This window comes from Lepisosteus platostomus, chromosome 1 (assembly GCF_059453375.1).
Source record: "Lepisosteus platostomus isolate fLepPlt1 chromosome 1, fLepPlt1.hap1, whole genome shotgun sequence".
NCBI classification, from domain to species: Eukaryota; Metazoa; Chordata; class Actinopteri; order Semionotiformes; family Lepisosteidae; genus Lepisosteus; species Lepisosteus platostomus.
In genome coordinates this window covers 43905185-43930388 of record NC_142611.1, presented here as the reverse complement: position 1 = coordinate 43930388, position 25204 = coordinate 43905185, and the positions used below count along the sequence as shown (strand labels likewise).

The following is a 25204-nucleotide window of genomic DNA, read 5'->3' as shown; positions in this document are numbered from 1 at the left end:
TTAAATGGTTAGATTATGGCTTTTGTTTAAACTTCTTCATCGTCACACCCTTTCCTTAATCCACGTGTCTTAGCCTTCCTCACATAATCAGCAGAATGGGGAAGTCGGAGCTTGTGGATGTCAACCTGTTCTGCCTAGTGGCCATGGACTTCTACAGGCACCAGATTGATGAGGAGCTGGACCGGCGGGCTTTCCAGTCTGTCTTCGAGATTGTGGCCTGCCCGGGCAGCCCCTATCACCGACTGCTCACCTGTCTACAGAATGTCCACCAGGCCACCCCCTTCTGAGCACAGAGCTCACTCCTGGCCCAGAGAAAGGGAATCCCTGAGCCTTTCTTGTAAGATAAGACTTGGAAGTCCCTGGCTGAATAGCCCTGTCAAAACCCCACTACCACCAGCCTCATCTCCAGAAAGGATTGCCTGTTAGAGGTTCAGAAATCTGGCACTGGTCATGTACAGTATGGTTCTCCTTGTACTTCCAGCTCCCAAGCCATTCTGTGCTTGGAAAACAGACCGAGTACTATTCTGTGTCTAAGAGTTCTTCCCGCACTTCAATGATTGAAAACATAAAATCTGAATAATCTCTTTGAAGGCCTTGTAGGGCAAAAACAAAAAACGTCATATACAGTACTTAAAAAAAATGCAGTAATTCTATTTTTGGGGTGTGATTTGGTACAGAGCATAAACCAGATTGTTTAATGTCAAGGTGCCCTACTGAGAAAGATTAGAAACCTGCTTAGTTATCGCCATAGATAGATTTGTTGTTTTTAATATATCTCGCCTTCAAAACGGAGAAAAATACAAGAGTGGGGATTAATGTTCCTTTCAAAGTCATACCGTATATACATAGCCATAGTACACTGCTTTTGTTTTAGAAGAGGGTGAGATTGTAAGGCAGGTCTATGCTGAAAAGAAGGTAATCAACCCAATTTTAGCATGTTGTAATAATCTCTTTCCCACCTTGCAACAACATGGTGTATATAGTGTCTGTGTGGGGGGGGGGGGGGAATTATTTCGATGGTGTATTTTTTTCTTTTTTTATTCTCAGGATGTAAGATGTGATAATACCAACTGGAAGTGTCTTTTAATGAAAACATTTCTATATCATGTAAAGTCTGTACAATTGTAAAACCTGTGGTGCATGGATCTGTGTTTCAGAAAACGATTTGACACAAAACCACTTCAGGCCACTGTTTTTGAATGTCTTTCCATCTTTCTGTTTGCACACGATGAATGAAAGGAGTCGGTGATATGTGTGTGTTGTGTGTTTTGTTTTCTTTTTACGTGCAGCGTTCTTCCAGACTAACTGGGTATAGGAGAACTCGATCAAGCATGAGCTCATGCGTGTCTTTCTTTCTTTATAATGTGGCAGTCATTTAATGCACGTTGTGCTGAACACAAGTCCCGTATCTTCATGTCATGACTGCTCACAGTGATACACCGTGACACAATTATCCCACCGACTCACCTGTTTAACCTTTCTAGGGCTGGTCTTCATCCACACCCAGTTTCACTATACCTGCAGTGACATCACTTAAAGCAGGTGAAACATGAAAGAGATGATAGTTTTTCTGGGCATCTGAAGATCATTAGAATCTAATGATCAGGAAAATGTAGAAAATCCCCAAACTGGAACATGATTACTTCTCTTGGTCTGTGAACATGTAAACATTTGTTTTAACAAAGATCTGACCACTTTGTCACAAACTGTGCCTGTTGTTATTATTGTACTGTTTAGCAAAATATGTTCCAGTTAATCATTATATATGCATAAACATTGCGTTTTGAAAGGACATTGATTATACTAATATTTTCATATGCTGATCAGAGTTCTGCTGTATTTAGGTACTAAAACAATGTAGCTTGCCTTATATTGAAAGAACACAAGTCTTTATGTTCAGTCCTAATTTGGTGAAAGGCTAGTTTTAATCAGAGAATGGATTACTTTAATGTAAATAGGTATAATAGTTAAAGAATATATATATATAGGATACCTATTAGAAAAAGAAGCATGCTATATAATATTGACCCCGCTTTTGAATTACTGTAAAACACTAATTTTATATGTAGGAAAGGCTTTGTAAGAGAGATTTACTACTGAAGAGGACATTATTGAGGAGAAACGCTATCCAAAGGGAACTTCTTATTTACTGTATAAAAAGCTTTGACAAATCGTAGTTGGTACATTATCCATGGTATGCTCAGAACAGTATTTCCTTTTAATACGTTCAGCTTCATTCTTTGCAAAATCTTCATACCAGTGTTTAAAAGCTTTAAATCCAATTTTCTTAGTTAAAAATAACTGCATTGTAATGTTCAAACATAGCAGTAGCATTATCAATATTGCATTGTCTGTATTTATTGAAATTACAACAAAGGCAAATGGATCAAATTAGACAAAAGCATAAGCAAAATTTTAAACGATCATAAAAATACGTGAAAAATATTCAATAACATAGGTCACTCCAGTAAAATTTAGTTTTGTTTGTAGTAATATGCTGTATTTGCACAGTAAACTGATCATTGGCTTGGCTTTTGAACAACTACATTGTACACGCAGATCAGGAAGCATTCTCTACAAATCTCACTCATGACCGATGTATGAAAACGCCATTTTTGCTGAAGTGAAATATTTTGTTGAAGGAAAAAATAACATTAATCTCGTTGAGGTGAAAAGGGTTTAGTCCTTGATACCATGGAATCAAACAAGAAGCCAAATATAAAAATGACCTTCGGATTGCTGTGGTTGAAAGGAAAAACATGGCTGGTCTGGAGGGTAATTGCAGTTTAATGATGGATTGTACCACATAACATCATAGTTTTATTTTCATCATCTTTATCATCTCTTTCCCAGTACATGCCCTGTTTTTTTGCGTTTAGATGCCCAACAGTAGGGGATACATTCAAGTTCTTCAGTTCAACATTTGATTGTTTTAACAAAGAACATTTCCCTGTTCTGAACTGTAAATAAACAACTTCGGAATTCCTGAATCCCTATCTAGTGCCGTAGTTTTGTTTTTTCAGTCGTTTCATGGTTATGCAAATAGGTTTCACGTAAAACGAAGCGTCTTTGATCAAACTTTGTAGGTGGGAAAGATGCGTTTCCACTATGCACTCTTTCTGGGAGTTTCTGGTAAGTTTCTGGGATTTGGCAAGATTGGGTTGTAGTTTGTGTGTGTGCTGATATCTTCTCTCTAATTATCAAGCAGCAAAACAAAGTCCCACATGAAGATGTTACTCGTGTGTCAGAACAGTTGCTCTGGAGTTTTCCCACATCACACAGCTGGCTGCCCCATCATTCCAGACTGTTTTTTTTCTGTATAAAGCTGTCATGAGAAAAGTCTGGAGCCTGTACTGGAATGTGTTAGGATTCACACTGCAATAAATGTATAATTTGGTTGTGTTGTGTTTATAAAGATTAAGTTGCTGGACTTAAAATAGTTTTAAAACGTCTCCTTTTTTCGACAATTGTAAATTTGGGGCATTTTCACTGAGAATTCTCAGCTGCACGACACTATAAAATGTACTAACAGTTCTTGAATTATTAAAATGTCAGAATTGATTCACGTTTAGTCCTTCTATGTTTTTTAATTGAACCAGAACGGAACAGCTCATTTTCTAAACAATTGGTCTACAGACGACCTTGTGGAATCTGTTTTTTTTGTTGTAATTTTATGCTAGTTGGGGGGTAATAGAAGAGCAAGGCAATTCAATTTTTTTCTATTCCCTGCTCCCATACCTGTAAATCTCTCCAGAGTGATAACTCCTTCCCTCCCCTGCCACAAGAAGCCAAGAATCCCATGGGATAGCAGTATGAGGGGGAAATCCTATAGTCTATTGGAAGTTTCAGATCTATGCTCCTGCAAGAGGTTCAAATCCCCCTTATATGAATAATTAAGGTATTATCTAAGATACTGTATCTGTTACCATTGCATTCCTTGAGTCTGTCTTTTCACTGTGAAAGTTAGAGGTAACCTCCAGCTATTTGAAGATTAAATCATTGATCACATCTTAAGAAAATGTAATAAAAGTTCACATCTTGGTAATATAGAGCTACTTTGTTCTATCAGTCTGTTATATCGAGACATTTCTACATCTACAATATGGAAATGCGTTGTATTAGTATAACATGAGAAGCTACCTTGAACATACGCTTCTTTTCATAATTTCACACCAAGGCAATTGATGTTTGTTAATGTTTCTTAAAAAAAAAGATATTTACTGTAAAGCTACTTGGAAAACATTGCTGAATTTATTGCGAGAGTCATGAGTTGATTCATAGGCTAAAAAACTGTTTTTGGTAATGGACGTTCATGGATCCAAGAAGGATTAGTCAAACGCGTGTGACTCGTGTGTGTGTGTGTGTGTGCTGCTTTTGGAGGACGCCTTGTAAAAAAGTTACGTTAAATGATTGCGACTTCAGATGTATTAAAAATCTCCTATGACAAGAGATGGTCTGTCACAGTGTCTGTTTACGCTGTGTTCCTGAGGAAAACTCCAAGCTGTTCTTCCTCCCCTGCAATGATGCTTCTTGGCTGTGGTCACTGAGTTTGCACAACTGGGTGAAATTGCTCTGGCAAAAAACTACTGTACAACAGCTGAAACAAATGTCCTTAACTGATGAGATTATGGTAAGTAATGATTACACAGTGCTGGCTGAATCATCTCATTAGTTCTGTCTTCCACTGCATGTTTCTTTGAAGATCTTTGGACTGTTTTTGCTGCGTGGATTTCAAATCACTAAATACCAAAGTGGGCTTTCACAGTTCCTTCAGTCGTGCAGTCGAGGGTGTTGGAGCTTGTATTGTCCCTTTAGCAAAATACTTCAAGCTCTTCCATAGCTCTGCCACAAGTGTCTGAAACAGAATCAAGTGGGTTCTGTGATGAAGGCCGCTCAGAAGGTCTTTTTGTTAACCAGGCGTTGCAGGTATAAATCCTGCTTTCGAAATGTGTGCAGTGTAGTAGATACAGTACATGGCATTATAGGGATTCATTCACTCATGCATTGTGAGTGCTGGTGGAGAGCCCAAACTTGGTCAAAGTGTTGGCCCTGTGGAATGTCACTTCACAAAGAGGGACTGTGCAGTGTTGCAAGATATCAGCGTAACAAGATATCAACGTGAGAATACCACCACTGTGGATGAGTATTTGGAAATAACTGGGGATGTGAAAGTAAGAGAATGTGATGTCCCCGAGAGTGTGATGATTCTCATGCAATTTGTACAGTAAATGACATTCCAGAACCACTTTATCTGAAGTTTGGAATCAAACAAAAATACCATCACTGAAAAAGAGTATAAAATTATCTCGCAGGGGAAGATGAAAATCAAATTGTAAAATGAACATTTGTTCATTGGATCTGTAAGGCATGCTCTCTGCAGACTCCTGGGCTTAGTCACTGCCAATTTAGCTCTCCTGGGTTCTATAGACAGCAGCTGTCAGCTCTGAAAATCAGATTAGGCAGAACCTATTTATTAAATTTAAACTGATATAAAAGTATCAGTATCAAGTAGTGTGAGGAGAGGTGGGTGTAAAGGGTTGCCTTATAACGTGTGTAAGATCTTCAGATCATTTTTGATTTTGTCAGACTGGGATTAGTATTGTACACACACAGCAATTTCTTCTTGAAACTTTTAATACAACTACTAGCATTTTTAGGATTGTGAGACACTAGTTTAAGCTGTATGTACATCTTCATAGTTTGAGTCGTCTTAATGCATCTTTTGATGCTTACAGGATTGCTCATAATCACTAGCCTAATATATCACTAGCAAAATATACTGCGGTTTCTTAAGATTGTATTAGAACACAATAATGAAAGGTGAAGTATAAATAAAAAATTGGACCGTTTCTAATTTGGGTGTAATTGTGCCATGTTTTTCAAGTGATTTTAAATCCCTTTTACTTACTCTGCTGCACACTCCATCTGTCGATTAAACCCAGTTGTCGAATCCTCTCCTAACTTTGAGCGCTTCTCACAGCTCTTGTATTTTGGCAGTGTTTGCCTTTTAATGCTGCTTTTTTGTTTCTGTTAAAATCTGTCTTAGATTGATTTAATACAGTGCCATGCATACTGTACATTTTTAACCTTTTAAAACGAGTGTAGCTTTATGTACAGAAAATTAATTCACATTTCTCAGTATGCAATTACCCTGATTTCCTTTGAATCCCCTACCCCCCCACTACCTTACTTAAAAGCTTTTAAATGTCATTAGGTGTTGGATGAATTCCCTGGATAAATGCATGTTGCCAAGGGAACAACATACACAGCTCTCTGTTCTCCAGTTAATAGCTTTAATCTTGATTTCCTGTCAACTCTGGCCTACTTTATTGGCTTTCAGCTAAAAGCTTTTTGTTACAGTGCTGAAGGAGCTGGTAGACGGTTACCAAGGCAACTTGACATCACAGTGACGAACTTCCCCACTTAAAAGCTTTTAACCGGATCCCTGATTCACAGACCTAGGCCCCATTTCCAGGCCTCTTAACTGTAATCTCTGGGAAAGGCTGAGCTGCTGTTGTCATACAGCCCCTCTTAACTGAAAGGCCAACAAGCTTATAGTGCGTGCAGGTCTTTGAACAGAAAGGATTTATTTTCTTTCTTTTTTGTTCACCAAACCTACATAAAAGATTTTGTTTTCTTTTAAAATGGCTGCAGAGGAGAACTACAATTACATAGCTTCACCTCAAAATGAAAAACACAGAAGGGCCAGAAACTGGACAGAAGCTGAAATGAAGGGTTTGGTGTATGTGTGGGAAGAATATGTCACAGAACTGAAAAAAGCTAAAAGGAATGCTAAAATATATGAAAAGATGGCTAAAAGATTTTTTGAACTCACTGGTGAACATCGTCACAGAGAAGAAATTAAGATGAAAATTACAAACATGACATTTCAGTACAGGCAAGTAGAAACATTTATATCTCTTGCATGTTGTGAAGTGCTTAGTATACAAAGATGCTTAGTATCTGAAGATGCTGTTATGACTATGCTTCATATTCTGTAGGTTGATAAGTGAATATACATGCAAGACTTGGATGTTATCACAAAAAGTTTAGTTAACTCATTGTATGCTTAATATTTTCTGAAATATTAAGGTGATCTTTAAGCTTAAAAGATTTTCACAACCTGGGAGTTTTGACAAGATACTTCTTTCAATATATGAATCTGCACCTCCTAGATAAATAAAATTTCATTATGAATATGCATATACTGTCCTGAAAGGGGAACTTAATGAAATCTTTTCTCAAGATTATGTCATTTTGTTTTACATCACAATCACAAACTATCTAATTATATACCTGCCCAATTTAAAGCGTACTGTACATTGTAGCAGTCAATCAAGTCTTAACTGACTTAGCAGACTTTAATGAAGTTTTCTCTGGGAGAATGGGGTCTTGCAGTCTTCCAATATGCCCTTCTGTTCTTATATCACACTGCAAACTCTGCCATACTACAGGTGTTAAACAGGTCAAGGAGTCACTGTATTTCTGCAAGCCAAGAAGACCGTGGACATCTAGTGACCACCCCATGTTCTTGGTCCTCTGTCAGTTTTGACTGTGGAAAACCAGTCCCCTTTGGCTGATATGGGGTACATGACCCATGCCCAAACCTGCCGTCTCAGTCAAAGTGACCTTTGAGAAACCTAAAGGAACAGAGAGTGAGAAGCAAACCAGAGTGCGCAAGTGGAAAAGTCAGGGAAGTGTGTTTCAAACTGAAAACGGGAGGCGCTTTTTTACGCAAAGTGTTGTGGGTGTCTGGAACAAGCTAACTAGCCATTCTATCAATGCTGAATCCCTGACGTCTTTTCAGAAAAGATAAATGAACAACTGACATGCAAACAAGCTGGAAGGTCCAGACAGTTTCCTCTCATTTGCAATCTTTGTTATGTTCAGTTATAAACATGTCTCTCCTCTATAGTACTCTTGTCTGGGAGTACCAAACATACAATTCTCTAAACTGCAAGTCTAACCTGGGAAAGTTATCAAATTATTCTTAAATTGTTAAAGAAAAGTTTCAGTTCGTTCACAAGATGCTGTATATCCACAGTTCACTGCTACACAACACAGAGAGGAAATGTAGCTCAGGTTAGCAAACATACTATGTCTGTGGTTCATTTTCCTAACTGCTCAGCATCTGTAACCACTGGGCAAGGTCTGACGGCCGCCTCTGAATTCTCTCACTGACTGCTCAGTTTCAACAGGCATGACGATCTTACCTGGAGACAGACATCCTCGGCTCAACTAGTCCAAGTCCTTGCGGAACCTCAGTCCTAACGCCATTTTAATTAGTCGCCTATAAATAATTTAAATAAAGTTGCTGTATGTTCACTGAACATAAGCCTTTTGAACACTCATGTGATTGAACACGGCCTTAGAAACATTCTTTCTTTCAGTTTTAAGTGCGCTTACATGTGTCCTCTCGTATTTTACTGTTCAATCTGAAAAAATCCTCTGGGTTGACTGTCAATGCCCTTGAGGACTTCGAACACTTGTATCGAGTACTCAAACAATATTCTCTCATTCAAGATTTAAAAGGTTCAGTTTCTGGCAGTGTAGGATCCTTAAACCCTGGAATGTATGGACCTGCTCTTCTCTGGTCTGATTCTAGAGCAATAATATCTCTTCTAAGAAGTGGTGACTCAGTATTCTAAATGAGGTCTTACTGTACTTGTCCATTATACAATTTCAATGTAATATTCCGTGATTTCAATTTGGTGATTTTGACTATATATGCAGTCTATATCCTAAAATATCATTTTTCATAAGTACATTTCTTTATCTCACTATTTTTCATTCTTTATTTAATTTTATGTTTTTGATACCTGCACATAAACCCTGTACTTGCCTGGTTTGGATGTTTGCCCAGTCTTGAAATTTAATTGAATTTGAATTTGCAATTTGAGAATTGATCTTTTAAAAGGAATTTTATTAAAAGGCTTCTGAAAATCTAAATACAGAGAATGTATGATATGTTGTGTAACCCTTACTATTGTTGCTTGTTCAAAGCACTCTAACTGGTCGGTTAGGCAAAATCTGCTCTGGAAATCAGATTTCCATATCATTTAGTTCCCATAATTGTTTCCATAGACTTACAGTACCTGTAACAGACGTCAGACATATTGGTCTGTAAGTACTTGGGCCAATTTTGTCATCACAATTCTTATGGATAGGCAGCACACTGGCAATCTCCATTCTTTTCCACCCCTGTCTTGAGCGATTGCTGTAAGAGTTGTGTCAGTGTTTAAGAATAACACTTCTTGTTTCCTTGAGTACAATTGGTTAGATGCCATCAGGCCCTAGGGGTTTATTAATCTTTAGTGCCTCTCGTTCTTGAAATGCAGTATTTCTGCCACTTCTGTGTGAATTCTGTTTAATACAGCACATTGACCTTCTGCTTCCTGAAGCATGGTGTTGAGTTCTTCCTTAGTGAAAAACATTTAGAAAAAAAACCTAATGTATCAGTCAATTTCCTTTCATTGTTTTGACATTTCCCATTATTGTCCTAAATGTATTTTACTTCACCCTTAGCTGTTCTTTTCCAATTGTAGTACTGAATTATAATTTATTTTAGGCTCCATAGCAACATTCCTTTCAAATTCTCTCTTGGTCTTTATCATTTCTTTTTTTTTACCTGTGCTTAATATTAGTCATACTAATTTTCTTTAACTGGATCCTGTTGCTTTTCAATCATGTTAGAAATGTCTTTCTTTACCCTTATATTTTTCCTGAGTGATTTGTTCAACCGTTAGCAATACTGCTTTGTTAGCTTTTTATTCCTCTGGGCAATCTTACAACAGTTTGTAAAAATCAATCTATTCGGGCCTAAAGCCTCAGAAATATATATATATATTAAATATACTGTATAAGTAGTATATGAAGCCTTGAATTCCCAACTGAATTAAAAAAAAACGTGTATGCATTTCAGCCTGTCAGTCACTTTAACAAGTTTTCTTATACAGTACAATTAAGAGAGGGAAATGACAAGTCCTGTATTGAGAACACTGCTATACTTAAGATATTTGTGTGTGCCAATGTATGCATCTCTATACGCTGGTCTTTGAAATTATTTGGATGCTTAGAAATGCTATATTTATATCTTGTATCTGAGGAAGAATAGGAATAAATGTTTTGTATTAAAAAGGAATTTACCTTATTTGGAAAAAAAGGTCCATAGAGCGTATCATCCTATGGATTGTTGCTGTAAGCCATTGTGTCCAAAATAACTTTCCTTCTTTTCAGGCACAGCTGTACATACTCTGGGCATTCAGTAGTATATTACCGTGTTCCTATCCCAAGAGGCAAACAGCCATCTCACTTGTAAAGTTTTGCATTTTATTCTATTGGAATTGTGCTTACAGAAGTCCTTACATTTGTCACCTCCTGTGTCCTACTGTACAGTATATAGTATATTCATATGGCTCCATGGGGTCAGTTTGCTCCTATTCCCAAGATTATACAGAGCTTTCCAACTGTGAGCAACTTTATAGTCTAGTACAGCTTCACAAAGTACCTGAAGTAAAATGTCTTTAAAAAATCAGACCTGTTGTTTTTACATGTGCATGTGCGTTATTATTGGCTGAGAAGATTTTTTGTCCAGAATTCTTGATATTGGAAAGTTCTTCATTATAGAATAGATGTGCCTCACTAAGGTCTGTGTACTTGCATTATCTAATAGTCTATGTGCAATATATGCTTTCTGCCTCCATTGAATGTGAGTGTTGTACAGAATATTAAATATAATACCCTGCTCTTTGCCAGGAAGCTAAAATGCACAAGCAATGGAAACACAACAGCACCTGAATGGCCCTACTACAAGTCCATTGACAAAATACTTTCAAAAGCGCCAGAATCCAGTGGCTTGCACAAATACGATGTTTTGCAGTCAGGGCCTTCAACTTCTCAAACTGAGGCCTCCCCCTCCCTTCCCACACACTCTCCTTCGGCTTTCCTGCCGGAATACAACGGCTCTTCCGAGGAAAGAGAGAGGAATGAAGAAGCAGAGGCCTCGGACAGTTCCATCAGTTTTAAGTCTCTAGAGTCCAGGTAAGGAGGTCATATTTCAGGGGAAAAAAAAATAATTCTGTGTGCAATTTCAATATCTTTGTCAATGTTTTTTTTTTGCTTAAGGCAGCAGGTTATTTAATTTGACGTGTCAACCTTTATAAGAATGATTTATACAGGATGTATTATTCAGTTTGTAAAGCTTAAATCCAATTGGAATTAAGTGGAATTAAACAAGGAAGAATGGTGGCATGGTGGTAAGTGGCTCTAACCACTTCATCTGATTTATGGTCATGGGGGAGCCGGAGCCTATCCCTGCAAGTAAAGGGCACGAGCCAGGAAACACTATTGCCATTGCCAGTCACACAGACACAAGCACAAACACACACAAGAGCCAGTTACACTACCAGTATTTCTTTGGACATAGGGAGGAAATTAAAACACCTAGAAAAAACCCAAAAGAAAATAAGTATATAACACACAAACTCCACACAGAGAGCACACAAGGTCTGGAATTGAACCCAGGGCCCCAGGACTGCAAAGCCAGTCTGCAGTCTGCACACTGCACACTGCACACTGCACACTGTGCTAACTAGTAACTAGTAACCATTAGAATATTGATGAATGGATGTGCTGTATTTAACCTTCAAGGTCAAGAATATATCTTGACCCTTTACAAAAATGATCAAACCCGTCATTAGCTATTAAAACACAAGACTGACTTTTACTCTTTTATTATCAACAATTATAGCAGATACTCCTTTATTTTATTTTGATTTCTTTAACCACATATTTGGACAGATTCCTGTAGAAAATAACCTATCCAGAAGACACAAATATTTACTGTATTTTACCTATTATTTTGACTACACATTTTTAGGTGTTGGCATTGTGGTGGCTTGACTAGGTATTCAGTTCAAAGTGTAGTTTTGTTTTGTTTGAGTTATAATTATTGCATGTCATAATGTTTTTTTCTGCCTAAGCTACACTTATTATCTCCCCTCTCATAAAAAAGAGACATTCCTGTTCGACTAAGTTGAAAATGGGTATTACCTTTGAGCAAAGTATACAAGAAGGGCAAGAAAATGGTCCAGTGTCCAGTGTCAACATTTTGAAACAAAAAATAAAATAAAACAGTCCTCTCTTAAAAAAAGGCCAATGCTGCCCACTCAGTAGCCTTGTACCAGCAAAAAATAGTTATCTATACATTATTTTGAAAAAAAAAAAATTAAGTGGCCATAAACAAAAATGTCTATGAATGTTTCATTTTTGTCCTGACATACACTCCATGAAGAAAGTTCAGTTCCATGACAGAGAATCATTTAAATTATTGCTTTAGTACAACGCCATCAATCCACTATTAGGAAGCTCTTTATTGCTGCTAAGTGTTGCAGCATCCTGGAATCCTGGAGCACATTCTAGAAGCATCCTTGAAGAGCTGCCAGTTCGCCGCAGTGCCCACACATCAGCAATACGGCGATGATTTAGGGACACCAGTTAGAATAATTCAAGTAAATAAAAAACAAATCCTTCCTTTCAGATCTGAACCAGTACCGCTGAAGAGAAAGAAAGTGCTGAGGTCCACGCTGAAGAAGAAGAAGCTGAAGCTGATGGAAGCCATGCTGGGGGAGCAGAGGAAGATGAGTCGTGCGGTGGAGGAGACGTGCAGGGAGGTGCGCAGAGTCATGCACCAGCAGAACTTCCTCCAGGTGCAGAGCCTGCAGCTCCAGGAGCGAATGATGAACCTGCTGGAGAAGATGATCTCCCCTGCGGCAACACAGAACTGGCCCCATGCTGGGGTGAAAGACTAATCCTGGAAAAACACAGAGCACGGAGACTGTTAATCCCTGTGGAGCTTTCTTAACTGCTAGGAGTCATCCCACCTAGCTGTCGGATTTGGCACAACAGCAAGCTTATGACTGGTGAAAGAACCCACAGTTCTGGCATACTAGTAATTCTCTTGTGATGTGAGATCTAACTGACTATCTCAATAAAAAAAACAGAGTTAATTTTTATTTAGAAATGATTGAGGTGTTTCTACATGTTTTAAATATATAGCAAATTAAATACATTGTGGGAAACAAAGGCAACAGGTGAAAAAGACATTTTTAAGAATGCTAAATAGTAAAAAATGAGAGATGCCCTTCTGACCCATTAGTAGTTTATTGATCCCAGGATCTTATCTAGCTGTTTCTTGAAGGAAACCAAAGTAGCTGCTTCAGCCACATGGCTGGCTAGCTTGTTCCATACTCCCACAACATTTTGGGTAAAGTACTGCCTTCTATTCTGTTTTATTTTATACCACTATCTAAGATGGTTATATATAAAAACACCACTTTCTGGAAACAACATTTAATGAAATTGCAGCATCATTCCTCACAGTATATCTTTAAGACCATAAAATAATTAATAGGACAGTGTTGTTTGATTTTAGACAATTTGAGTTACAAATTCTGGTTGACTTCTGTATTTTTTTTTGCAGAGCACAGACCTGAATTCAGGTTGGTCTTTCAACTCTTGTCTCAAGCACTGCAAGAAACCTTGTTAACATTTCACCACAATGTCTAACAATGTCACCGGTTGTCTCAACTATCGTACTGTATATGCACATCTGCTACCATGACTGAATTTGTACTAGCTCCAAGACTTTTTAACTGTTTCTCTTCAAACATAATTTTCAAAAATGCTCAGATCTTGTTTGTTAGCTTGTCACCATCTATAGTACTGTACTGTACATATTCTTCAGGTGTCACGCCACTCTCTCAAAAGCCTTTGTAGTGCAGCTATGTTCTGTATATTTATACATTCATTATCTTCTGTTTATGCACTAATAAGGAAAGTTAAGGAAACTATTTGTAGAAATCATTGTTTTATACAAGATTTGATTGGTCTGCCCACACAAAAATGCAATCCAGGTGTGTTTTGATGTGTTTTCCCGTAAGAGTTCCTTTCTCAACAGGTAGAGTTGTGCATGCTCTAGAAACTCTGCCACCAGGTTTGACACCATATCACTTTTTATTGTTGTTATGTGAGTAGTAACAATCTCCAGCAGCATATATATCCTAAATATTATCAGTCATGTTTGTACAGTGGTTAGAGCTGCTGAGTTGCAGTGCTGGTGCCCTGGGTGCTTTCTGGGTAGCGTTTGTATGTTCTCCTCATGTTTATGTCAGTTTCCTCCAGGTTATCCGTTTTTTTTACCGGCATATGTAAAGACATACTGGTAGGATAATTGATCATGGTGTGTATCTGTGCTTGTTTGTCTCCCCTGCAATTAACTGGTGTCACATCCAGGGTGTACCCTGCCTTGCGCCTGTTGCTTGCGGGGTCAGGCTCTGGCTCCCTGTTGACCCAGCAGTCAGAATCAGTCAGGAAATGGATGGAAGGATGATTAGGCCCCAACTGCTGACAACAGAACTAGAGTTGGTGTGACAATATGTAGAAACATGATAGGCAAGAAGAGGGAGGGAGTTTTTAGGAAAGAATTTTAAAAAGAATTAACACATCGTTTGTTGTATTTTCCTTTTGATGTTAAAAAAACATAGTTATTGGAGTTCTTCCAGTCTCAGTAAATATTTCAGTAAAAAGTGGAGTTGACATATATAATTATATCCGCATATAGATACATTCACTTCTAGAAGAAACACAATACTTATTTGAACAACTATGCAGTTTTAATTTTAATGCCAATTAACCCATGGGGAGACGGATTTCCAATAAAGGCATATACAGTACCATGTTGTTGATGCAGTTTAGCACTGCTTGACATACCTAGTCCCTACTTACTGGCCACTCTGGAGCCTTGTCTGCTTAGAACCAACTCTAACTTTGATCAAGATCTGAACTAGGCATAGGGATTGTCACGATTGTATTCCCTCCTCTTAAGGGTGCTCCTGCTCTTTCACATTTTTTATGATTTCATGCACCTCCCTCCAATCCTGCCCCTCTTTATTTAAGCCACTACTTTTGCTACTCTGGGCACTGCATTGATTATTTCCCGTCCCTGTACTGGATCCTGTTCCGCTTTTTAACCTCGTCTTGTTTGTCTCTGCTGGATCACCATGTTTGGACTTTTGGACTTCGCCCCGGATTTCCCCCCTGGACTCCTTGGACTTGTTCACCTTGGTCACGCTCCCCGAGCACCAGTTCACCATCGTCACACCCCCTGTCTGTCAACCCCTCCTGATCCTCGTCTCCCCCCTCTTGTCCTTTTTCCACTTACTTCCGGATTATACCATCTGCATAGGGTCCAGACCTGTCCATCATTACAGAGACATACTGTAATGTCTGACAGCAGTGCGCTGGTCTTGATATTTCTAGAGAACAAGATTCTGATAAGGAGAAATGGAACAATCATGGTTTACACAATTATATCAACGTATCACTGTCTGTAACTCCATTACAACATCCTTGTGTGGCATTTTAGCAGGCAACTGGCTGTATTCAGTATCCCAAACGATAGTAAGACTCAACCCAGTGCTAGGTCTTTCCCAGAAGTTTCTTTGTTTGAAAGGAGTATCATCCAAATGCCCCCTTTATTTAATTCTTGCATTTGGCTATCAGCTCTTCCCACAGAGAAGTGTTCCAAGGAGATTTTGTTGCCTTCATGTGTTATGACAATTACAGTGGAGATCAATCCATTTTCTAACCTCTTACTCCAATGTATGGTTGGAGCTTATCCCATCAAGCAATGGGTGCAAGGCGGGGTACACTGGATGGGATGCCAGTCCATTGCAGGGTAGATATACAGGCACCAGGCACAGACACAGAAACACACACACTCACAGGGCCAATTTTCCTCAAAGTCAATTAACCTACAAGTTTGTCTTTGGACTGTGGTAGGAAACTGCAGCTGCTGTCGATAAACCAAGTTAACATGGGGAGAACCTGCAGTCTCTATGTATTCTACTCTGCAGAGATGCAGCAGTGACTTGTAAAACATACGTGCACTGTACACGAGAAAGGACATTGATAATAATTACAAGCAGTGTATTTCATGCTGGACCCTTTAGAGGGGCTTTACAACGGAACAATACTATCCATTTACAGAATTAAACAGTGAGTTAAACAGAATTGAAAACTTGGATATAAAAGTGCGTTCTAAGGCAGGATTTGAAAATGCTAATATGCAAGATCTGATTTGGGATTGGACTGAGAGATTATTTCACAGTCCTAGAGAAACAGAATGGAAATCCATGTCTTCCAGTGTCCAAAGCCAGAGTCCAGGTGGCACAAAAGAGACAAACAGTAGATGTGCCATACAGGGGAGTTAATAGTTCACTTATGTAGACAGAAGCGAAGCTGTTCAAGCCATCAAAGCTGAAGAGCAGTATTTGGAATTGTATTCTGAAGTTCACAGATAGCTAGCGCAGGGAGGTTAAAACAGGCCATAATGTACATACACATGCATTTGTAGTTTTAGTCAAGATCAGAGCATAATCAATGCTAGAGAGCAGAATACATTATATTTTCTGCATCAGGAAATGCTGAATGGATATGAACAATGATGTGTAAAACGACAAGAAGAAAAACTTCCACAATGAGATGAGTAGTTGGACACATTCCAGGATCGTCGACAGTCAAACTAATACACATCAGCAGAGCTGATAAAAAGAGACAATCTGCAGTTGGTTATTGTCAGACTTGAGATTTGAAAAGTTTTATGTCCATCTTTTATAAGCAGTGTGACAAAGCAGACAAAAGTTTAACCAAATGTGTTGAGAAGAAATAATGATTGATTTGAACAAACTGTTTGCTGTCAGTTAAAATTTAAAGAGAAACAAAGCAGTCCCAGTAATACCAGAAACACTCTCTAACCTATTCTTTAAAATGAGTTTGTACTGTACCTGAATGCCAACAGTCTGTTTTGGAACATTTGCCAAAGTTCTGCTTTTTAACACAGGGACAGTAATGTAATGATAATAATGAATTACACAATTAGTAAAAACATTCTAAATGTCTTTGATGAATAATTAAATCACCAAAACTATTTTGTTGTATGAAAGCATGTATGAAAACATTATACACTGTACTGTAATCAGTTTATTGCAAACTTTCAAACCTCTTCTTCTTCATTGGAAGACTGCTCTTTTCTAACCATTTTTTTGTTTCTGAGAAGACAACTTTGCACTGAAGTGCCTTACCGAGTTATTTAAATGTACCATTATTTTAATCTTAGACCAGACGTAACTAAAACTCTTAACGTGTTGGAAAAAAGCTTACTGCATATGAAAAGGCAGTGATCTATGATCTCACAGTCCGCGTAATAATGTAATAAATCCAGGTAATTTTATATTCTGATTTAAAACTCTCTTTTATATTCTAGCTATGAAATTCGATAAAGCCTTAGAACCTAATGATCTGAAGGCGTCTCTTCAGCTGGGCAGACACGACGTGTAAATTAACTAGTTTCTAAGTGATGAAAAGAGGAAATGTACGATGGTTTACATATTGTTCATCAATACCGTCAACACTTATTCTGGAAGCTTTTCGCTTCAATAACTCAATTGTTTCGCGAGTCCATGAATCACACAGCGACACGCCGCCGAGAGCCGCGGGGGCGCTCGACTGCGGTTGCCAGGTGTCCGCTTGTTGACTCTCCAGGGCTGCTGGGGCGAGAGACGGGGGCTGGACTCGTGAGACGTGTCTGTATTATAGCATGGTGAAGCTCCGCAAAAGTAAAATAATTCAGAAAATGCTTTTTAATCTGACATTATAGTATGATTTCACTATCGCTTGCGTGCGGTTTTTACCTCCGAGAATGGGGAGTTATTGTACACCCGTTTTCGAAGTGTATATAACAATATGTCCAGCGTACGAAATTAATGCATTGAATAACCAGAGTTCATTGCATCTTTGTAATAAATGAATTTGTAATCAGCTCAGCGTGTGATGCCTGTGCAATATAACGGTACACTAGTTCGCATATAATCGTTTTTCTATGAGAAAAAGTTTGGTTTCGCATAAGGGGGGGACAGGTTTGATTACACATACGTAGAGTACGTTTAGTAATGCAGTTTATAAATATGATTTCTGATTTCATTTAGTCATACCTTCTTGTATAGGACATTCACATTTTGAGAAAAAGACTATATGTAAAAAACTATTTTGCAAAACGTATGCCGAATCTTGTGAAACAGTAACTTGGTATTTTAAACCAACCTTCATTCTTGCACACCTTGCACTGTTATTGTTCGTGTTGCACTTTCAGTCCCTCTTACTACAACACGGCAACAGTAATTTGAACGCGTACAGAATGATTGATAGTCGCATCAGCGAGTAGAAGGGCTCCGAGGGCAAGCGGACAACAGCGTTGTCATAGGAACTGGGGGTTTCGCTACCGTGTTCGTGCAATGGAATAGCCGGGGCGGGTCAGTGTGGCTCAGCAGGGTTGGGTGAATTTTCCTGGGATAAGGATTGTTGCTGCGGGGAAACAGAAAAGGGAGAAAAAAGTTCTCCAAAGTTTATAAAAGCAATTCATTACGAGATGCTTTTATATGAGTGAATCTAGATGAGTGTGTGATTATAATGAGGTAAGATTGTTGGTGCTTCAGTATTGTAACATGCAGAATAATAGCATTCTAGAAGTTTTACTGTCCTGGTTCCTGAATGATTGTTTGGAATGGTCAACAAAGGAATTTTCTCATGCTTGAATCTTCTTCGTTATTCTCGGGACAGTAAAGCACTCGGTCATGAAGCAGTCCCGTTTTTAATATCTAGCCAGTGAAAAAATATTTTATTTAATATAATAAGTTCTCATGCACTTCTTTTGCATTCAAGGATTTGTTTTTGTAGTAACGTATGGAGTATTGATCGCTAATGACCGATTTTCTTGGGCTGTTTTCAGTGGTTTATTTTATGTAGTTTTTAGTTTTAATTATACATGTAGTATACAAACTAAGAGCGTTTTAATGAGAGCTGTGTGTTGAAATGCACACACCTGAAATGTAGGCTACCTGTCTAAAGGTGTCATTTTTAGCGCTAAAATTTGAAATGAAAGCACTTCCTCATTGGAGAGTAACATTTTCGTGGTGTACGCCAACTCCCATGTAATCTTTGATCCTTGTTTGCTGATAACGAAACACAAGATGGTGTTAAAATAGCTGTTATTTCGCTTATACTTAGTGTAATGCATTTACAGACCTAAAGAACAACTAAATAATGCATATTAATCGGTTAGTTTATGAATGGATTTAAAAAATACAATGTTACCTGTGGTAATACGAATAATTTGATATTTAGTGACAGGTATTGTTAATTTTTCTTAAAACCTTTTTCTTGTCTGCAATCCAGTGAAATCGAAATACAGTACTTCTGTAAACTTATAGAACACGGAGCATTTCAATACAATACATACTGGGTTGAAATGACCTTAATTATTTTTGCTGTAATAATTGTAATATTAAACTTACCTGATGGTAACTTATATTAATGTGCTGTATTGTAACAATAAAATGATTGAATGATAAAACTGCTTCAAAGATGTAGCAACTGATGTAGTAGCCATGGTGTGGAGAATCAGAAATGTAGTACAAAGGTCACTACATTGAACCACATAATCATAGACCATATATCTGTTACATATAAGATAATGGAAACAATTGCTAAAACAAAATTAGAGGATCGCCTATTTTGAAACAATATCTGAGGATATATTCTGCATGGTTTAGACAATATAGATCTCACTTAACTTACTTGTTAAAATTCTTTGAACAAGCAGCCCCAGCAATGGATTCTTATAGCATATGTAGATTTTCAGAAAGTTTTTAATACATTTACTCATGAAGGATGAATTCTTGAATTACAAGCATTAAATAAGTGGAGTACCACAGGGGTCAGTCCTGGGGCCATCTAACTTCATAATTTCAGTCAGTGATCTAGATTCTGTTATACAGTACTTGGTAAACTGGTCAAGTCTGCTGCTTATACCAAAATAGGAAGATTAGAAACAATGTAGAAGCAACAGGTGAAATTCAAAATACTTTAGATGAATTTCAAGACTGGATAAAACCCAGGGAGATGACAGTTTACGGTAATCAAGTACAGGGTGTTTCATGAAGGTAACAATAACAAATACAAAATATGAAACGCTGAGCTGGAATAGACTACATATTTTGTTTTTCTGTCAGAACATCATTTACATTTTCTAGACAAAGTGGAGAAGTAATAATGGCAAACAAAATGCTAGGATATATAGTTAAAAGCGTAGAATTTTAATTGAATGGTGCTATGATTCAGTTATATAATATTCTAAATTACTGGTGTATTGTGTACAGTTTTGGTTACAACCTTATACAGAAGATACTGCTGCTGCTCTGGAATCAGTCCAGAGATGAGCGACCACATGCATTCCAGAACTTAAAGGAAAATCCTACACTTAACAGGTTGAAAGAACTGAACCTTTTTAGTACTGAACATAGAAGACTAAGAGACCTGATACACGTATTTAGACTCCTCAAAGGCACTGACAAAGTTGAAACACAAACCAAAGGGCTCATTATGTGGAAACCATATGCATTTAAATCCAAGAACAGGAGGCACTTTTTCAACCCAAAAGGTTGTTGGGTTAATAAGCTTACTTATTAATTATTGTATTATTATTACTACTTATTATGGAATACGTTTGCTAGGCAGTGTTTGATTACTGTTCAAATGTACATCCTGTTTTATTAAGAGGAGCATATGTCAAGGGAAGAGCTACACTGTATAACAAAAATATTTCTAATAAATGTTTAAGTATAGTATTTAGATTATCTGACCTTTTTTCCCTTTAGTTAATTCTTTTGTGGTTGTAAGTTTTGTAGTAGAAAAGTAGCCATAAAATTTGTTTTCTTTCTTGTTTTTCAGGTCTTCTGAAAAGTCAGAATGAATGGTAGAAAGATGTTGAGGCGACAGTTCTGTAGCGGTTAACATAGTGTTCCATTTAGTTCCCCTGGCTACACGTTGAAAGTCCCTAGTAGCAAGAAAAATGTTTAAGCAGGGAGAAGGTGCAAAACGTCGGCTGAACTTGCACTCGTCAGGCCGGGTCAGAAGTGTGGAAGTAGCCAGAGGAAGAGCAGGGTATGGATTCACCCTGTCTGGACAAGCCCCTTGTATTTTGAGCTGCATTCTGAAAGGAAGCCCAGCGGACTATGTTGGGTTGAGAGCAGGAGATCAGATCCTGAGTGTCAATGACATTAACGTGTCTAAAGCATCACATGAAGATGTGGTAAAACTAATTGGAAGGTGTTCTGGAGTTTTGCATTTGGTAATAGCAGAAGGTAACAACCATGTGGACTCCTGCTCAAGTGATGAAGAACTTGGTTTCCATGAAACCAAAAACTGGATAAAGCCAAAGATTGACTCTAAAACCTTGGGCATCAACAGAGCTGAGAGAGTTGTGGCAGAGATGCAGTCTGGAGGGATTTTCAACATGATTTTTGAGAACTCCAGCCATTCATCCAGCAGCTCTGAGAAGCCTGCAGTGAAGCCAAGGCCATTGTCTGAACCGGACTTCACTTACAGAAGCAGGCATAGCAGTGCAAAAAGCAACCCAGACCTGCTTTCAGAAGAAGAAATGGCAAAAGTACTGAATGATGATACAGTATTTGTAGATGTATTTGAAAATCAAGATGATTTTGCGTTAGATGCTAGCATTCTCAATGTCGGAATGATTGTTGGATACCTAGGCTCTATTGAACTGGCTTCCACAAGTGCCAACCTCGAAAGTGACAGTCTGCAGGCTATACGTGGATGTATGAGACGCCTCAGGGCTGAACAGAAGATTCACTCTCTGGTAATGATGAAAATAATGCATGACAGCATTCAGCTTTGTAATGACAAAGGTTCCATAATTGCTACATACCCAGCTGAGAAATTAGCTTTCAGTGCTGTGTGTCCTGATGACAGGAGGTTCTTTGGATTGGTCACCATGCAAGTTTCTGATGATCATAGCTTGACTAAAGAGGAAGAGAGTGGATTGAGGACCTCCTGTCATGTCTTTATTGTGGACCCGGAGCTCTGTCATCATAAGGTTCATCAAGGCATTGCAAGACGGTTTAACTTTGAATGTACTCCAGATCCTGACATAAACGGCTGCTTGGAATTCCCCCCAACATCACAGCCTCTCTTGCAGTTTGTCTCTGTTCTCTACCGTGACATGGGGGAGTCAATTGAAGGAATGCGGGCCCGAGCCTTTCTTGATGGAGATATTGATGCCCAGCAGAATAACAGCACCAGCAGCAACAGTGACAGTGGGATTGGAAATTTCCTTCCCGAAGAGAAAAGCAATAGGGTTCTCTTAGTTGACTTGGGAAGCAACCCAAGTAGGCATATCCCCAACGGTCTGTGGGAGAATCCTCCGACCCGGAATTCAAACCAGGCTGCGTCAAGTTGGAATGGCTATCGCTATGAACAGGATGGAAAGTATCATGTTGAGCTTTCCCATCCTGAATCTTCTCAAATTCCTGGGCGACATTTAGGTCCTTCTGCAAGGATCGAAGTCCCTGTCCAGCCATCCAGGCCTCATTACTCTCATGGCAAAAAAGCAGGCGCAGGAGCAGCTGCCCATGCCGGAAGTCAGCGCTGGCTTCCTGTTCACGTTTTGCGAGACTGGCAACATGGCAGTACCAGCGACCAAGAGTCCTATGCTGAATCCACAGATGGCTGGTCAAGTGCTAACTGCAGCACTCTTCCTCCTCCAATGAGCAAAATCCCAGCTGACAGATATAGGGTAGCAGGGGAAATAGGGCAGCCTTCTCGACTAGCAACTCAGAAGGATGAATGGACCAAAAAGTTGTTTGGTCCCGAGAAAGTGTTTGGAGATCAGCAGAGTGGGAAAAGAAACAAAGAGGCAGAAAAAAAGGTAAGACTAATTGAACGCTTTTATTTATTCCAAATAAGTATGTAAAGTGTTTCTTAGATTTTTGGATTGAGCTGAGACGTTTCAGGTTTAGCATGTTTTCTACCACCTGGGTTTTGTTACTTGGCTAGGGTATGATTCTGCCAGCAAAAGAAATGTGATTTGGGTGGGTGGCAGCAATCTGGAAATGGGTGGATTTCTACTGGGACTTGCAGCCAAAAACGTAATCGGAACCTCATTTTAGTGCAGCTTTATTTGTGCTACATTCACTTGTACAGTAAAAATAAAGCAAACTAAGACCTCAAGATTTTCAAAAATGTCACTTCCACTAGCTAGTCAAAAGATGGTTCACAGGTTTTCTTTCGTTTTTTAAAATGACATTAGCAGTCCTATTTTGGGATCTCGCCTCATGAACCAGAAGGAATGAAGTAGTTTTCTTTTCAAAAGAGTGTTTTGAAAGTATGAGCTAGAACGTACAAGCGGTTACAACTTATTTTGGATTGGAAGAAACCAAAACTTGAATTCACATGATTAGAACAAGCTCAAGGTAAATTATACTGTACATGTGCAGCCTAATCCATCACACGAACAACATTTGTTCCTCTCTTAACATGCATAAAGCTGAAAACTTTAGAAGTCTGATTTTTTTTCACAGTCCGAAGACATCCTGTACAGGTTATTTGCCACCTCTCACTTATCCCAGTGAATGTGTGTGTGTCTGCCTTGGCATTGACTGGTATCCCATTCACGATGTAGTCTGGCCTGTGACTTCTGCTTAGGCTGAGGCTTCACTTACTGTAACTCTATAAAGATAAAGTGGTTTCAGAAAATGGATGGAAGGAATACAGATGCACCAGGACTAACACGCATCTTAAAACAATGTAAATGAAGACAAAACATTAATTGTGCCTGATTACACCATGATAATCCTTTATTTAACCAGATAAGTCAGTCAAAGCAAATGTTCGTTTCCAGTGATGAAATTTTCATTTCTTGGCTAAAAGGCTGATACCATTGCTGCACAGGAAGAAAGGAATCTGTAAAAACAATGGACAAGGCATAGTTAAGTGCACGTGTTAGATAGAAAAGCTTTCAGTTGTATGCTCTTGGATACACGGTTGGGCAGTTTCACTCTGCATTAGCATCAGCAAAGTAAAATGACTTGCACCCAGTTGATCTTGGGAGGGGCTGGTTGATAAAAGGACTACTTATGTGTAGCTGCAGAAGATGAAAATGGAAAAGTCTTTTCCCCAATTAAGGATCTGTAAAGTAAACAACCTTTCCTAACCTTTTTAAATGTACAGGTCCCTTTTCCACCTTCCCAATATTTTGCTAACATCTTTATGCTACTAGTTGTTGTTTCTACACAGCATTACATATGGAAATCCAATGCAATATCACATAATCTTTGCTCCATAATCAATAGTATTGTGTGAACCTGACATCCTTATTGTCACATTTTTCTAAAAATAAAATGTCTGTGAAGTGTAGCGGGGCATGTGCATGAACATACACGTATGCATGTTGAATAATGAATTATTAGATGAAGTCAGTGAAACAACACTGTCCAAAGATAAAATATTAGGTAAGAGTGATGACCGTGTCAGCCTTAAAACTGTTTTTACATCACAGTTCACTTTTTGAAAGGACCGTCAGGGGTCTGTGGTCTACAGGTTGGGAACCACTGGTGTACTATACAGGGAATGACAGGCGATCTGTCCAGAGTCTATGATTACTGTGAATGGAAATGACCATTCTGTAAATAACATTTCTGTCATCTAAGATGTAGAATGTGGATGGACAATACTAGGATAAAAAACAACAATGAGAAAAGAGAATGCATTACCTTTAAACCTTCTGCACTTCAAAGAATAACAAATTCCGCCTGGGAATTTGGGATTCATATTTGTGGCTGTTTCAGAACCAGAAGAGATTACGATTCCTTTTCTGATGACTGTTTCGCATGTCTGGAAAATATTCACAGAAGTCACAGAAGTGCTTCTTTAGGAGAGTGATGAGACTTTTTTTTTTGTTAATAGCGATTTTTGCTATTAGGGATTTGTATTTTATTTTTTTCTTTAAATGTTAATACTGTAGACAGTGTCAACATGCAATCATTGAAAACTTTTTAAGGACATTTTTTTAGTGAAACATATAGTTTTGAAATGTGTTCTCTCCAGGTATGTGTTGTGCAATAAAGCTTGAATTAGTGTGGACATATCCATTCGCTAGTCTATCCATCCATCCATTTTCTTACCACTTCATCCACTTCAGGGTAACGGAGGAGCCAGAGCCTCCCAGAAACCTGTCGGAGCATCTTGGAAAGGCAGGATGCACCCTGGATTGGATGCCAGTCCATAATAGGGC

The 25204-nt window shown here is 38.5% G+C and overlaps 3 protein-coding genes across 6 annotated transcripts in view; all 3 read left to right on the top strand.

The window, feature by feature from the left end:
* The window catches only part of htt (huntingtin), a 90436-nt gene extending 86875 nt beyond the window's left edge, over window positions 1-3561 (top strand). For both annotated transcript variants that reach the window (XM_088629693.1, XM_088629690.1), the window contains one exon: window positions 74-3561. In XM_088629693.1, coding sequence (XP_088485819.1) covers window positions 74-287 — 214 coding nt within the window. In that variant the 3' untranslated portion in view covers window positions 288-3561. The remainder of the gene's footprint in view (window positions 1-73) is intronic.
* Window positions 3562-6443: 2882 nt separating this feature from the next.
* msantd1 (Myb/SANT-like DNA-binding domain containing 1) lies at window positions 6444-13021 on the top strand. 2 transcript variants are annotated; one of them, XM_088629672.1, is made up of 3 exons: window positions 6444-6898; window positions 10756-11040; window positions 12539-13021. In XM_088629672.1, the coding sequence occupies exons 1-3, from the start codon at window positions 6645-6647 to the stop codon at window positions 12807-12809; spliced, it is 810 nt and encodes a 269-aa protein (XP_088485798.1). In that variant the 5' UTR covers window positions 6444-6644; the 3' UTR covers window positions 12810-13021. The 2 variants fall into 2 exon arrangements, with proteins under 2 accessions (XP_088485798.1, XP_088485808.1); XM_088629682.1 differs by having other exon boundaries at window positions 6444-6902; window positions 10760-11040.
* Window positions 13022-17514: 4493 nt separating this feature from the next.
* rgs12b (regulator of G protein signaling 12b) overlaps window positions 17515-25204 on the top strand; it is a 97407-nt gene continuing 89717 nt past the window's right edge. Inside the window, exons 1-2 of one of the 2 annotated variants that reach the window (XM_088629644.1) lie at window positions 17515-17675; window positions 20845-22840. In XM_088629644.1, the coding sequence (XP_088485770.1) occupies window positions 20966-22840 (1875 nt within the window). In that variant the 5' untranslated portion in view covers window positions 17515-17675; window positions 20845-20965. Of the gene's footprint in view, window positions 17676-18057; window positions 18531-20844; window positions 22841-25204 lie in introns of those variants that run through there. The other variant, XM_088629636.1, reaches the window with a different exon arrangement.